General features: G+C 37.6%; 1 protein-coding gene across 1 annotated transcript in view; it reads right to left on the reverse strand.

Annotated features, from left to right (window-relative positions):
* Window positions 1-17,163, reverse strand: part of LAMA2 (laminin subunit alpha 2) — a 450,165-nt gene that overhangs the window by 118,110 nt on the left and 314,892 nt on the right. The window contains exons 34-35 of the mRNA XM_065888629.1: window positions 14,687-14,785; window positions 2,470-2,581 (exon numbers count right to left, since the gene is read on the reverse strand). Coding sequence (XP_065744701.1) covers window positions 2,470-2,581; window positions 14,687-14,785 — 211 coding nt within the window. The remainder of the gene's footprint in view (window positions 1-2,469; window positions 2,582-14,686; window positions 14,786-17,163) is intronic.

Here is a 17,163-nt window from a genome sequence, read left to right on the forward strand (position 1 = left end):
TTTAGCAAAATGATGCTATATTAAGAAAGCATTATTATTTTAATAGAAGAGGTCTGATTGCTCTTTTGCTTCTATACATGGAATTTGGAACTTCTCTGAGTACTTTTAAACTAAAGATAAATGTGTTATGTAGTCTATTATTCCAAGATATACACTATCACTTCAGTATGTTTTCAACAGTATTAAAAATACTTGCAACATAAACACATCTTTTAAATTTAATTATCTTTTCTTTCTAACTTATTACAAAGGGAATTTAAAGTCGTTTAAAAGTATCTTTAAAACAAGATAAAATAAATATAAAAGGAAATGGAGCAAAGATAAAAAAAATTAACGTAAATCAGGCAAAGAGTTACTAGACAGAAATGCATATGCTGGAATGCCCAGGGCAGTGGATCCTACATCTAGTGTTAAACAGCTCAGTAGCCAATGCATCAGGATAAAAAGGAGTATTTTAAGAGGTAGACAGTATCTATAACATACAAACTAAATAAGTAAACTCCTCAGGAGAAGCAGAGCTGTTTTTCATGTTGAACCTGAGAAAAATATCCTATAATGGGTAAATTTATCATGAATGACTAATACTATTGAGACCTGAAGAACAGGAAAGAAGGGTGTCCAGCATTTCTTAAGTCTTATTATACATCAGAACGTATGCTAATGGTTTATATAGACATCCAAGCCTTGTTATATATATGTCAACGCTTTATGATTTAACGCTGGCATATTCAAATTTGAATTTTCATGAAATTTTAATAGTTAGATTAATTCTGTCAAAGTTCTTTTACAAAGAGCTGTGGTTACCATTTTTGTTATCATTTACGTTAGTACCTGGTGGAAGAAGAGAGTAGTATTCATTTTGTCCTCGGGTATAGGATCACAGCTATCCACATGGCACTTCACATGAATTAGAAAAAGGTGCCCCATTTGGACAGACACAGCCAGACCACCTGACTGATGCACAGTGTAGGAAATGGGAGACACCTTTGATGACATAACCCCTTTCTTTGATAGACAGATTGTGGATGGTGAGCCAAGCCTGGGTTAAATATCATCTCCACTCTGCCCCCTGCTGGTGCCTTTGTGGCACGCACAAAGATGTAGATAAAGTAGGCAGTGCCGGTACTGGAGTCTATCGGAAACGTGTATTAGGATTTATTATGTAGCAACGTTTGATTGAAATGATCAAGATTAGTTCCTAGGATAGGCTGCTGGGTGTTAGTGTTTGAGACTGAGTTGGAAGGAAAAGGAAGGTCCCTGGAGTACTGACTAATGTCTTCAGGGATCCAGGTAGAGTGAATCTGTTCTATCTGCAATGGGATTTTTTTGGTGGGAGGAAGGGAGGGTGGACACTTTCAAATAACATTACTGGAAAATAAAAACAGGGAAAGGACAACAACTTCATCTAGCAGAGGAGAAACCACAACGAGTTAACTGAGATTTTTTTGGTAGGAGTAACTTCTGTTTCGGATCCTGACACGTCTTGCCTGAGATTATGCCTCAGATTGAAACTCTGTTGTTTCTTGCTGTGGGGAATCTTTGGAAGTTTCTGCCTCTTCTTGGCCAGTGATTCCTAAGACTGACCTGTCAGGATATGCCTCGAAGGTTCTCACGTCCTGATTTATTTGGCTATATTAGAAAGCAAAGTATCTAAAATGTATAACATTACAGAGTAATAAAAATGTTTTATTTTTAAAGCAAAAAGAAAACACTTTTTCCTATTTTCTCAACATGCATGCATGTTTATCATATATTAGCAGATATTTAAGAACTAATGTTTTGTTTTTTGAGGTTTTTTTTTTTTCTTTCTTTTTGCATTATCTGTTTTCTTTGAGTTTCTTAATCTGGGTTTTTGCCTAAAAATGGCTTCCACTTTGATTCTCAAATCAGATTGGTAGATGCCAAGAACTAACCCCTTGAGAATTGTGGACTAAATGCAGTAGAGCTTCTGGTAAGGTAGCACATCCAAATCCCAAGCAACCGATGTTCATTAAAAACTGGTACCAAGTATGTAAAAGCCATTTTGAGAAATTAAAGTGCTGCTTTAAGGTACTGAGCAGAACGATAAAATTAACTTTTTTTTAAAAAAAATCAAGGACCTTTTAAATAGTTCTGAATACAAAAACAGCACCATAGCAGAGGATAAGTTGCCCATTAACTAATTTAATCATATTTGATCACAATAGCCATTCCTCAAGGATCAGAGCATTCATAAAGGAATGCATTCAATTGACTGCTATTTCGTACTCATAATTCCTAATTCACTGACTTCTGTCACAAATTTAACACTGTAGGCTGTAGATTCTCAGTTGATAATGCGTTTGAATATCTTGATCAAAAAACTTTTTAAAAATCCAACCCTCAAATTTAGAAATGTCATCTCTTACTAGAGAACTTCCAGTCCCGTGCAATCCTTTTTTTCTTTTCCTGTTAGGAGAAATAATGATTAAATTGTGAGTTTTCTAATACCTTCTGCGTGCTGGGCCAGGTCCTTAATGAATTCTCCTAAGGAGTTTGCTCTCGTGTTGGTCCTCTCTGCATCCTGTCCAGTTTGCTCTCCATCTGCTGTCACTTTGGTAGCCTAATGAACCAAATTCGGGAAAAGCATAATTAATAGAGATGATGAAGCTACAGCTAGATAAGCTCTCACCGGCTGCATTTTCTTTCAAATATTACTTTGAGCCAAAGGAAATTGATGAATTATTGATCAGATGTACTGGAAATGACGCCCGTGCTCAAATATACAATTAAACTTTATTACTTCTTCCATTAAATGGAAATCAGAGAGCTGTATTTGGTCTTTTTAAAACCCTCATTGTACGCAATGGCACAGTAGAAGCCATAAAGCAGAATTATTTTTAAGGTACTATTGCCAAAAGTCTTTAATGGATTCTTCAGCCTGCACATGTTGCAGTTTTGTCCATATTTTATTTACTGAAAAAGTGTGGAGTGTAGCAATGATCTCTCAAAAGAGGCACAGACAACCTGTCTCAATCAGCTTGATCCTATAGATTCGGTTTAGATCAATACATTAATGAAAGAAACAAAGAAAGGGAATGCTTAGCTACTAAGTAGTAAATGCTTGTTTTATAACACTGTAAAGATCTAGTAAAATGTTAAAGAAGAATAAATGTTAACTTTCCCCATACGACATCACCAAAAAAGATTCCAGTAATCACAGGACCATATATTACTATCAACAAAATAGAACAGAACTCTACAACAGCCCCACCTCCCAAAGAATGTCCTCATGTTGTTTCACCCTTATTCACATTGAAAATATCACTTGACACACATTAAATGGAATCCATTTAATGTGTTCATAGTTAAGATATACCATATGTAATCAAATGGCATGTGTAACATTACAAGTTTCAGATACTACAAGGCTTAGAGCACCTTGTAATAGGTTTATACTTCGTTTTTTAATGTGTATGCATATGCTAATAAATGTGACTTCCTTTTCTAAAAAATAGGGATAATCTAACTACAGAAAATGAATCAAAGAATCACAAACTGCCTCAATACAATTTAAATAAAGGTTCAAGCTGGCGGAATATTAATACTCCACAATCTTGTACCAGAGTGCTTGCATTTTGGACATGCCCAGAGAATCTAAATTGTTTTATACGTAAACGGATTTTAAATAGAACTTAAGATAGAACTAACTGTCTGGCCTACCAGAACATGGTAGGAGGTGCTGCAGGAATTATAGTGCATTTTATGATTTCCCAGGGGGCAATAAGAGGTTTAATTCACGAAAGTTTTCAAGGTTTTAAATAAAAGGTAGAATATGAAGTCCAACCATTATCATCTAAATTCTCAACCTTCAAATATTATCACCACAAATAAAAGAATGTAAGGAAAAGAATCCAATGGAAGTTTAAAAAATTCCTCTTTATAGTTTCAGTATATATACAAAATGATTTGGCGTGTGTTAATCAATATATTAGAATGCTCTGGATTAACTCTTCCAAAACATTAATATTGGAATGATTTTCACTTTTAAATTTGAGGTCCAGTTGGGTCAAGGAACTCCACACATACACACCACACAAATGTATGCTCACATAATTTTTTAAATGTTGCTTTTGAATTACTAAGGTCAGCTGCTTGAGATGTTGGTCATCTAAACTGCTTTAGATGTTTGTCTAGTCTGGATTTTACTGTGTTCTATAATATCTCTACTATTTTCACATACCACAGAATACTATAAGGGATTTGATCTACATTATTATCATCTTTCAATATCTTAAGAATTAATATACCACCAGCACTAGTATCACTTACTATACAGAAAATATACATTATAATTTGAACTAAAATTTATTTCTTGCTTCATCAATATCTTATTTACATTACTAAAAGGTAATAATTCCCATAAATCTCATACCATCGAGCTTTCCAACTCTTGTATGCTCAAAGCATCTAATTTCTTGAAAATAAATGTATACTGATACACTCTCCTTTTAAAATTCTGGATGATCAAGATAATATTCATTGCCTTGACTTCTACTTATCAAATTAATTTATACATAAATGTGTAAGAGTCATTGTTAACACACTCAGTACCAATAACATGAGTACTCCAATATTAAGATGTGAAGAATTCTACATGACCCATGGTAAGAAGTAAGTCAAACATGTTATAATTAAGACCCTATGCAATCAGCTTCCCTGGCTTCCTTTTACACGCAATACGCCAATCTCTTCCCTTCTTAGGGTCTTCTCATATTCTGTTGTCTTTGCCTGGAATGAGCTTCTGCTCAGCACTTTAGTGGCTGGATCCTTGTCATCCATCAGCTTTCAGTTTAATAAGTATCTCTTCTTGGTGTGGCCATCCCCAGGGCACCTATCTAGGTTTCTCAGCTTCCTGCAGAAGAATATTTCCTTCATGGCTCCATGCATTTTAGAATTACTATTTACGTGTTGGCATACCTATGTAATAGCTACCTGACTAAAAAGTAAGCTCTAAGAGGACAAAAACTTGGTCTGTTGGCTCATCACTTTATATCCAGCTTCTAGTATGATATCTCACTTACAGCAAATATTGAATGAATGTTGCTAAATATATGACTAAACAATTTCCTAACTAATCTTGTCAACATTATTGCCATTCTTATTGCCTACTTATTGCCTACCTTTCCAGAAAGAGCTTTGTTCACATTATTGCTCCCTAACTCCCCTCCAATTATCCAAAATAAATCCAGCCCCCAAGATGATTCGCTTCCAACTTCACCTTCTCTGTGAAGGCATCCCCAATGATTTTGACCCATACGCTCCTTTCTTAGATTTTCAAAAACAACTATCATTACCACTATTCGTGACTGTTGTGGGTAATTATTTTTTTAGGTGTTTCATCATATCTATTGAATCGCAATCCTTGGGGGCTAGGGTTATATCTTATCTCTTTTTTATTCCTCCGAGTGCCAGGAACAGTGCCTGGCAAACTGTAGGGGGTCAAGGATGTTTGGTGATTGACTGATGTAGTAATAATCAAACAAACTATTCCTTTGAAGTTCTAAAGCCTGGTGGAGAAAGAAAAATCTCTTTCCATATGCCTTTCTGATACCATTCAAACTGGCCATATGCCTGGTGTTTTGCTTACCGGTGAATGTGGATGGCTGGGCAATTTTTCTGGACATTTTTCACAGCCTTATAGGAAGCTGCTGCTGAAGGGCTACAGCTGAGTGCTTAGGAGGAGAGCCAGGCCTGAGCGCCTCTGGTCCCAACCACGCTGCATTCTAGTCACTGGCCTTCTGGTAATTCAAAACTAGCCTGCGATTGCACACCAAATACCACGCTGGTGGGGGTGAGTGGAGGTAGGGGCCGGGGATGGGCAGAAATCTTTATGGCCAGCACAGTACTTACTAAGGGAGAAGATAGCCTTCCTTCTGCACAGACAACAAGAGCTTCCTTCTTGGCTGCACTCCAGGAGAGGACGAGATGTGAGATTCCTGGACCAAAAGGCATTGACTTATGATATTAGCCCTCTAAGAGGCGGGTTACACAGTCAGGCTCAGCTGTACCCCAGATTGATATGCGTGTTCAGAGGGCTGACAATACTCTTGTGTTTCGTTTACTCTTCCTGCCTTTAGAGATACATAGAGGGCATGATCCCTGTTTTCACACTGGTGAGGATGAAGGTATAAAGAGGTTAAGTGACTTATCTGAACTCACACATATAGGAAATAGGGGACAAGACACAAATTTTCTGTCTCACAGCCTCGTATGCTGTCTGTATTAAACATTAACTTAGGTTTGGCTAACATTCAGGAGGACTGGGAAGATACTTGAAAAAGTTAAGCATTCTGGGTGGGAGGAGGGACACGGCTCCAGCTTTTATGTATTTTAAGTGCATAAGCTTTAGGTTTTAGTAAACATATTTAAAGATCCATATCAGAATATCATATAGATACATTAAAAAAAATATCATGTCCCTGGTGGCCCAGTGGTTAAGACTCTGCCTTCCAATGCAGGGGGTACAGGTTTGATCCCTGGTCGAGGAACTAGGATCCCACATGCTGTGCGACGACGTGGTTAAAAAAAACAAAAAATCCTGTCTCATTACACAGTAATGAAGTTGAAGAGTCACCTTGTCAAAACCACCCAGGAGAGACTCCATAAAGGAAGGCAATTACAAATACACTATCACCTATGGGGAGTGGTGATAGTGTAAAAAGTGAAATTTACAAAAATCAGTTTCAACCAGGACAGGCTATTGATAATGTTACAGATGAAGGCTAAGTAGTACATGATAGGAGCTGTCTGCCTGATTCAGTTTGGCTCTCCTTGTATTTTATTAACTTGCCATCCCCATCCCTTAGTCAGCTTCCCTCTAACTCACTATTATCTTGTCCTTTGAGTATTTGACAAATGTCTTCTCATTTATCCTAATATGTTGTACAATCTTCCTTTCATTCTCTATCTTAGAGTTTCTTATTTTTACTTTCTCTTACCTCTGTTCTACATATTTCCAGTGTTCCTTTGTAAATGATAGCTCACACACTGCTTTGCATGTATCTCTCTTACCTTTGATTATCTTTTTTTACATTCAAGTTCACTCAACTAGGTATTTTTTCCTTTTATTTTTCTTTTATTTTCTTTGTGGGTTTTTTTTTTTGAGTATTTATATCTAGGCAGCACGCCTTACCATTAGGCACACATTCATTTACTTCTGAACAATGTAGCTATTACTTTCTTACTTTAGCTCAAGCAGTTCTCACTGTGCCTCTTGAAATCTGCACATAATTTTCTTGGTTGGATATTACTAGTGTCTTTCATTTTCCGCCTTCTTTATGTTAAAACTAGAACCTAATGGAGCAAATCTAACTACTGAGTAGACAACTTTGCTTAGATGCCATCCACCTTTGCATTTGCAGAGGTTTTCTGCTGAATTTAAATTTGAGATCTAATCATTTACATGATATTCTTTAGGGTCATCTTCAAACACTACCGGTTCTGTATATCCAAGGGTCAGTGAAGTACTAGAACAAGCTACTAGGACAGACAGCGCACAAAGAGAGAGACAATCAACTGACCCTGGGGAATGATAGTAAGTCAGTTCTATGTGAAATTTCTCCTTAAATATTTCAGGCGTCAGTTTTGAAAGTTCCAAATGAACAAATGTGACTTGCTATACATTATCTCTCTCTCTTTTTAAAAAATTTTATTTTATTTACTTATTTTTTATACAGCAACTTCTTATTATCTATTCTATACATATTAGTGTATACATGTCAATCCCAATCTCCCAATTCATCCCACCACCACCACCACCTCCACTTTCCTCCCTTGGTGTCCATACATTTGTTCTCTACATCTGTGTGTCTATTTCTGCCTTGCAAAACAGTTCATCTGCACCATTTTTCTAGATTCCACATATATGAATTAATATATGATATTTATTTTTCTCTTTCTGACTTACTTTACTCTGTATGACATTCTCTAGGTCTATCCACGTCTCTACAAATTCTCTCTCTTTTAAAATATAACAGCAGAAATGAAAAACATTGTTGGCAATTTAAACCTTTTAAAACTATAAATAAGGCATTGTAAATATATCTATATATATGTGTGTTTATATATATATAGTAGGCACTTAAATCATTTAAAAACTAGTTTCATCATTTTGGAAATGCCTCATCTTCATTTAAATTTGATTTCCAATATACAGTAAGAAACAAGGTAGATAATGCTAAATTTTGATATTTTATATAGTTCAGTCTATTACATTGCATTTACCCCTTATGAAATATAAACAGTTAAGAGATGTTTATCAAAGCAAGCAAAATATTCAACTCAATATAATTATATGCCTGATTTTAGTGCATTTTAGAGAAATTCAAAATTAATGCTTATTGTGGGTTTCTATACCTTTCAGTTATTTTTATGCTATTTTTAAAATTATTCACAATTAGTTAATTAAACAAATACTGACTGAACACCTACTATATACATGATACTGGTGATACTGTGGTAAGGGGGAAAAAACCCCACACTTCCTGCTCTTTTGGAGTTTATAGTCTGGTGGGATAGAGAGGTATTTGTTTAATGATCATGAAAATAAATTATAACCACAAACTGAAGAAAAAGCACAGTGGTATAACACAATTATAAGAGGAATCACATCACACCTGGAATATCACAGAAGACTTGCGGTAGACTTCGAGGAGCTGAGCTTTAGAAAGTGAATTGGAATTAACAGAAGTTAACAAGATGTAGGAGGAAGGGATTTACTTCAAGGCTAAAGAAAACATGTCCGGAAAGGCTCTGCGGGACAAAGTAACTGAAGGATACCATGGCTGGAGTACAGATGGCCAGGGTCAAAGTGGTGTGAGATGTGGCCAAAGTGAGACTTTGGCCTTTATCTGAAGGGCAATGAGAAGCCAGGGGGACGAGTTTAAGCATGAGGGTGCCATGTTCAGATTTGGGGTTGCAAAAGTGCATTCTGGCTATACCTTGGAGAACAATCGAAGGAAAATAAGAATAAAAGCTGGACTAGCTAGAAAGCTAATATGGTAATCCCAAACTAAGGGCTGGATGAGAGTAGGGTAGTGAATATGAGATCTATACACAGAAGTGGAACCCACTGTATTTGGTAATGGGTTAAATAAGTGGGAGGATGAGAAGGAAGAAAGTGGCATCCAAGAAGACTTCGAGGTTTCTGGCTTATGTGTTCAATGCATCAGGGTCCAGATAACCAGAGCATGAGTTGGGGAAGAGATGAGGCTGGGGAATTAAGACCATGAGGAAAGAGCATCACGTGTCAATGAACAAAATGGAGAATTTGAAGGAGGAGAGTGATGTGATCAGATCTGTGATTTAGAAAGTTCACTCTGCTATAGGGATAATAATTGTTTGGAGTTAGATAAAGCTTAGGAAGAGAGGTAATAGAAGACCTCTGAATTGGTTGGGGTAGAATGAAGAGCAACCATTCAGTTCTATTTTGGGAGACTGGTAAATATTGGAGGATAAATCATTGAGGTGCTCTAAACAGAAGAAAGTATGGGTTTTAAGAGGAAGACGGTGAGTTTAATTTGAGATGTCCAGTTGATAGTTAGGTACATAGGACTGAAATAGGAGAATGAAGTCTGTCTTGAGAATATGGACTTATTAATCATAAACATATATGTGGCGATCAAAGCCAAAAGAGAGGGTTTACAAAGTGAGAAGAGGTTTGGACTGAGGACTGGACCCCAAGAAAATCGACTTTTGAGGGATGGGCAGAGGAAGAGCTTGAAAATGAAAGGTCTGAGAATTGAGATAAAAGCAGAGAGGAGAGTATGTTAAGAAGGAAGATAGGGTCAAAAGTGGCAATTGCTGTAGGAAGTTCAAGTAAAATCAAGTTTCCACTGGATTTAGTGACCAGCTTGTCATTGATTACCTAGTTGAAATAGTTTTAGTAGCAGGCTGGGAGTGGAAATCTAGACTACAGTGGAGTGAGAAGTGAAAGCAGACCAAGTCTTTGAAAAAAATTGGCTGTGAAATGGAAGAGGGAGGTAAGGACAGTAGCTACAGAGGTATATGGAGTTGTCATCAAAAACATCTCAATATTCCACACTAATCATACTGTCTGACAGTATGAACATGTAACATATGATTGTCATATTCAAAAAACATATTCCAAGGGGGAAATGGAATGACAATAAATTAAAATACATTGAAAAAGATACATAATTATGCAACATTTTGCATATGTAATATTTGAATTAACTTATATAAAATAAATGTTTAAAATGTTAATCTGGGGGAGGAATATTATTCTCTTTACCAAGGGCTATCAGAGAACTAAACTGCTTCATGAAAAAGATAAGCACAAAATATACAAGCACTTGCAGGACAGAAGGCAGCTCACACCAGCTATGCAGGATCAGACTCGCCAGATGTTTTAACAAACATAAAGAATGTACTAGTCGGGCTTCCCTGGTGGCACAGTGGTTGAGAGTCCGCCTGCCGATGCAGGGGACACGGGCTCGTGCCCCGGTCCGGGAAGATCCCACATGCCGCGGAGCAGCTGGGCCCGTGAGCCATGGCCGCTGGGCCTGCGCGTCCAGAGCCTGTGCTCCGCAACGGGAGAGGCCCGCGTACCGCAAAAAAAATAAAATAAAATAAAAGAATGTGCTAGTCGTAAAGTGACTCGCCAGCTAACAAAGTAGAGGAAAGGATTCTCAAAAAGATTGGCTGCAGCAGTGAAAGCACTTTCCAGAGGAAAGGGAACTGGAAGCACCGGGTACCTCTAGGCTCATCATAGTTTTCAATCTTAGCCAACGTCAGAATCATCTGGAAGCTCTTGAAAGTCCCAATGCTCATACTGTGCCTCTGACCAAATACATCACAACCTTTGGGGGTGAGACTGGGCACCACGTAACTCTAATGTGCACCCCTAGTTTAGGCACTATCTCCTCTAACGCAGCCATGGATAACAGGAAGTCATGGCCCCTGCACTTCTACTCTGGGCCCAACTGCTGAATCATTCATGGCTGTGAGGTAAAGGTACCGGGGGTCTCAGCCAATATTAGTGGATATTTATGTCGTCTAGTCCTCTAGTTATGATTACAAGTGTATCAATACACCTTTTGATTATCACGCTGATTGACCACAGGCAAAGAAAGAATTGATCATTTTGAATATTGAAGGTCTCCATGACAGTCCTGTTTCTGGTGGGGACAAGGTTAATAAATAAGCAAGGATTTCTAGTTCCTCTCCATCCTCACTTGATCAAGGAGATACTTACTTTTAGAAGTCTTATTTCTAGGCTTTCTATGTTACAAAATCTGAAGAATGGGCAGATAAAAATGGTATTGAAGTGTGGAGAGGGGGAAAAAGAGTAATGTTCCAGTGGAGCAATCTGGCAAATGCTACCTCAGTCAGGTGATCAAGATCAACATCAACAGTAATAAGACATATTGATTGCATGGGTTCTTATTATGACGTGATAAAATAATACATTATCTCTGTGGTCTTCCCTACAAAAACCTATATGTCTATTCTGATCATGAGAAAAACATGAGGTAAACCCCAACTGAGGGACATCCTGCAAAATACATGAACTTGTCAAAACTGTCAAAATCATCAAAAACAAGGAAAGTCTAAGAAACTGGCACATTCTAGAAGCCATAGCCTAAGAAGACACGATGACTTAATGTAATATCCTGGATAGGATCCTGAAACAATAAAAGGACATTAAGAAAAAGCAGAGTCTTTAGTTAATAATAATCAATATTAGTGCATTTGTTGTGATAGATAGATCATACCAAGATATTAGTAGGGGAAAGTGGGTATGGAGTATATGGGAAATCTCTGTACTATCTTTGCAACAACTTTTCTGTAAATCTAAAACTATTTTAAAATAAAAAAGTTTATTATTGGAGGGCTTCCCTGGTGGCGCAGTGGTTGAGAGTCCGCCTGCCGATGCAGGGGACACGGGTTTGTGCCCTGGTCTGGGAAGATCCCACATGCCGCGGAGCGGCTGGGCCCGTGAGCCATGGCTGCTGAGCCTGCGCGTCTGGAGCCTGTGCTCCGCAACGGGCGAGGCCACAACACTGAGAGGCCCGCGTACCACAAAAAAAAAAAAAAAAATTCTCAACATAGTATGTCACTAGGGAATTGTAAATTAAAACTAGAATGAGATATTACTACATACCTACTAGAATGGCCAAAATTCAGAACACTGACAACACCAAATGCTGGTGAGGATTTGGAGCAATAGGAACTCTTACTCATTGCTGCTGGGAATGCAAAATGGTACAGCCACTTTGGAAGACAGTTTGGAGATTTCTTACAAAACTAAACACACTCTTCCCATATGATCCAGCAACTGCACTCTTTGGTTTTCATACAAATGAATTGAAAACTTATATACTTGGATGTTTATAGCAGCTTTATTCATATTGCCAAAGCTTAAAAGCAACCAAGGTGTCCTTCAGTAGGTGAATGGATAAATAAACTTGGTACATCCAGAAAATGAAATACTACTCAGCACTAAAAAGAAATGAGCTATCAAGCCATCAAAAGACATTGAGGAAACATAAATGTATACTACTAAGTGAAAAAAGCCAATCTGAAAAGGTTACATAATGTATAACTCCAGCTATATGATATACAGAGACAGTAAAAAGATCAGTGGTTGCCAGGGGTTAAGGAAAGGGAGAGGTGAATAGGCAGACCATGGAGGACTTTTAGGGCAGTGAAACCACTCGCAATGATACTATAAAGGTGGAGACATGTCATTAAACATTTGTCAAAATCTATAGAATATACAATACCAAGAGTGAACCCTAAAGTAAACTATAGGCTTTGAGTGATGATGATTTGTCAGTGTAGATTCATCTATTGGAACAAACGTATCACTCTGGTGGAGGATGTTGATAATGCGGGAGGCTGTGCTTGTCTTGGGGCAGGGGGCATATGGGAAATTTCGATATTTTCCAATCAATTTTGCTTTAAACTTCTCAAAAATACAAAGTCCATTTAAAAAAATTTAGTATGTGAGAGTCTGCTGGAAAGATGAAAGGATGCCAGTTAAGAAGTTATAAGGTAATAATAATAATAATATTAAAGGCTCAGATCATTTGGCTGTAATCAGCTCAGTGAGAGCAACAACAGTGTCAGTTTTGCTTATACCTCTTTCCCAGTGTCTGTCATTCTGTTATAGTGTCTAGAATATATTTGACCCTTAGTAAGGATTAATTAAATGAATGAATGAATGAAAGGCCTCTGTTCCATGGAATTTTCCCTAGTTATCCTTAACATTAAATTAATATTAAATTAATCCATGTGTGTATTTCTCAGGTACATTCCTTTATTTTATTTCATGCTGTGTTACATATTTACTTGCACTTGTCCCATATTACCCTCCACATACCTAAATACTTATATACCCACACACACACACACATTCGAGATTGCAACTTCCTTGAAGACAGACTGAGCCTCATTTTTATCTTTCATCTGCCAACACTTAGCGCTTGGGCTTTGTATGTGGTGAACATTCATATGTGCTGTTGAATTGAGATTACTTTGGCATGATCTGTTTAAAAATTCTTATTTAGTGTATTCACATAACCAATACAAAATTGTTAATTATTGAATTGATATGAGATAATTTGTACTCATTAATCTGATTAATATCTAACTACATTTGGCAAGAAACTCTGTTCTGTATTTGTACATTCCACATTGCTGGTAGGAGATTCTGAAAATGTGTTTAGTACGCTATTTGTAACATCGGGGCCATTGTTTAGCATCACGTGCTCAGAATCCCATTTGATTTCCCTGTGGAAATTCTCCTAAGCCAGCAGCAGCTTAGGTGGAAATGGTACTGGATCAGTGGGAATCTGGAATCTGGGTCCTACTTAGGTCCTTGAATTTGGTGAAGTACGCGGCCATTGCTAATTCATTTCACTATCATGGCCTGAGGGATTTCTTCTTTAAAAAATGGACTAGATAATCTGTAAGAACCTTCTAGCTCCAATATTTTTTGTCATTTAAAGTTCTCTGATAATCAAACTGGATCCCTAAATTCCAGGCCAGTTTTCCAGTTCATGCATTTTTCTGGCCACAAGATGGCAGACTTTATGCTGTTTTCTTCATTCTGTATCAGGGAAAAGAACCTTAACCCTCTTGCAGTTTTGAAAATTAAAAACTCCCAATATCTTAAAAAGTCTGATAAACGCAACATGGACTTTACATTATGACTCTAAAAAGTGTCTTGAATGCTTTGGATTTTCATGATAAAGGACATTTCCTCTTTTGTGGGGGGATAATGATTTAGGCTGTATTTGTATACAAACACAAAAATCTTATGATGAGATCAAAGAGACTACAAGTATTTTCATTTGTTTTTCTTTTTCCTTACATATCAGAGCCAGGACTTTGGGAATCCAGAATCAATAAAAACTTTACCATGGAAGCTACTGGATAGAGTACTCAAAATATACTGTCATTCTGATATTTTTAGCCATTGTCCTTGACACTTCCCAAGTATGTATCCCAATCTTTTCTTGTGCTACTGGGTTCTCAGATTTTATCTGTGGCAGAAGTAGCAAGTCAAAAATACATCTATTTCATGCACCAAATTGGGATTTAGGAAGAACAAGATTTGCATTTCAGAAATTTGAAGTAATTTTCCTTAATTATACATAATCTATCTGCTTTAAGAAGAAGCATGATTTTGCCAACTTACCCTGGTCAGAAGTTCATTCATTTCTGTCACCAGCGTGTTCAGATTGCCTTCTGCCAACTGAATGAGCCTCTCTGGGGCCCGCTGAGGTGAGAGCAAATGCTGAAAAAGATTTCATTCCATATGTTTTAGAGTAAATGGTCTTGCAGCGATCATGGGTTGAACATTTAACAGAACACATTTTTTTCTTTATATACAAAGAACTTAGCCTTCTCACCTTCAGAGAAGAGAGAAAGAAACTATTTCAGCTGGGCACTTACAAAGCATCGCGTAGAGTAATCTGGCAAATAATACAAACTGCTGCAATTTATTGAGACATTACTATGTTCCAGGTCTTTTTGTTTTGTTTTGTTTTTCATTGAGCTCTTACAATAGTTCTATGAGATAAATGCTATTTCATTTTGTATATAGAAAACTGTGGCTTAAAGAGACTTAAAAATTTATACAAGATTGCACAGCCAGTAAGGGGTAGAGTCAAGATGAACCTTGTCTGAGTCTTTAAGGCTCCCATTCTAATCAACAGAGATACAGTTCACAGGTTTATTACCTCTTTCTTTGAGGACAGGAGCCCTGACAGAAGGACCTGGCCAGACACTAACTGCATGGCATCAATGTTGTAGGAGCTGCCCTGGCACTCACAGATGCGCCATTTTCCTCTCCTATTAAACATAATCAATCTCACCAAACACTAACAGTAGACAGCATCACTCTGTGAGAGTGATGAATGAAACAAAAGATGACGCCACTCCATAATCTTATCTAAATGCAGACGAAATCATGGTCTCTGTGCAGACCACAAAAGTACCTCAAATCCCATTTTCTGGCTAATATGAGTGGCCACTGCCTCCTTACTAACTGTAGCTTTAGCCTCCCTTTTTCTTCCCTCCTTCTAGATAAGATTCATTAGAATATTAATTATGGAATTATTCCCACTTCCTAATAGTACCCAGTCCAACACAAACTCCTGCTTCCTTGAATCTGCCCTCAAATTCCCTAGCACAAACCCCCAATACTCTAAGTGATTCCTAATGCCCTGTTATTGAGACAGCCCCAATTCCCCACACTGTGCAGTGCCCCTTGTTGCAACAAGTTAGTAAACCCAACTTTATTCTATCACATGTGTGTTTCTGGTCATCTCTGGCTGGAACCCAGGGAGCACTGACACAGTTAAAGGAACTGAACAAAGAGGGCACATGACTTGCTTAAGGATTTAGAATATCAAAGTAGGGTTCCAAATATCCAGATATTAAACAAGTTATGGAAGAAGAACACAAACAGAATCAAGAAAGACTGGAATTTAAGGAAAATCAAGGTCATTCTGACCAATACCCAGCCATAAGGAAACAGGTGACTGAACCCCAGGCTTGGTTGATGTCCACAGATTGGAACCTCTTTCAGAGGGCCCTTCAGTACTTCATCCACTGCTTAAGTTATTACTTTAAAATTATTTTACGCCCTACTGAAGTATTTGCTTCTCTAGTTTAATTTTCTTTCTTTGTATTCCTTCCATACATGATAACTGGTCAGCATTTTCTTCATTAGAACTCTTTGCACTCCTGAATGCTGGGCCTACAAAGTAAACTCGGATTTCTCTGTCTGGCTTTCATGATTGTCCTTCGTATCACCCAGCCCCACTGAAGTCTCCAGCCTTATCTTTCACTAGCAGGCCTGACTTCTAATGTCTGCTGGACAGGCCTCGCTCATCCACACCTCTGCCTCTGCACATGTGGCTCTCCTAGATTCAGTGGCAAGAGTATGTAAGGATGGGCTGGGGGTCAAGGAGACCTTGCTACTGGTGGACTGAGCCCTTCTCTCTCTGAGCTGTGTGAAGGTAGTTTCATTCTCACAGGCCCTAAAGTTAAACTACCTCCTTCCACGTCCCAGCTCTGTACCTAGTAGCCATGTGACCTTGTCTCTGTGCCTCAGTGTCCCTACCCGGCTATCTGAGACAAACATAGCTAATACAGTACTCCTTTCCTACTTCTTGGAGTTTCTGTAAAATCTATGTATGATAATTCACATAAGACTTTAGTCAATTGTCTAGCACAGAGATACTCATCAATAAATGTTATTCTTGCTATCATTATGATTGGTTTCTTCTTCTGGTAAATAAGGATAATAATACTTACTTTGAAGGCTGTGGTCTAAATTAAAGAATATATTCCCTAGAAGAATGTCCACCAGTGCCTAGTGAATAAATCTTAGGTTTCTTCCTCCAGTCTTCACCAATAATTCTCTGCCTATTGAAATTGTTTCTATCCTTCAAGTTCTAACACAAATTACACTTTCATTAATGATGTATTCCCTGGTTACTCTGGATCTCATCTATTTCTCCAGTCTTTGAACTCTACTGTATGTCAAATGTCTATAAAGCACGTGGTAATTATGTATTTTTGCTAATTGTTTAACTATTTTTAAACCACATAGACTCTAAGCTTCCTAAGGGTAGTGACTGCATTATAGGGGTCATGAAACCCCTG

This window comes from Phocoena phocoena, chromosome 12 (assembly GCF_963924675.1).
Source record: "Phocoena phocoena chromosome 12, mPhoPho1.1, whole genome shotgun sequence".
In the NCBI taxonomy this organism is placed as follows: Eukaryota; Metazoa; Chordata; class Mammalia; order Artiodactyla; family Phocoenidae; genus Phocoena; species Phocoena phocoena.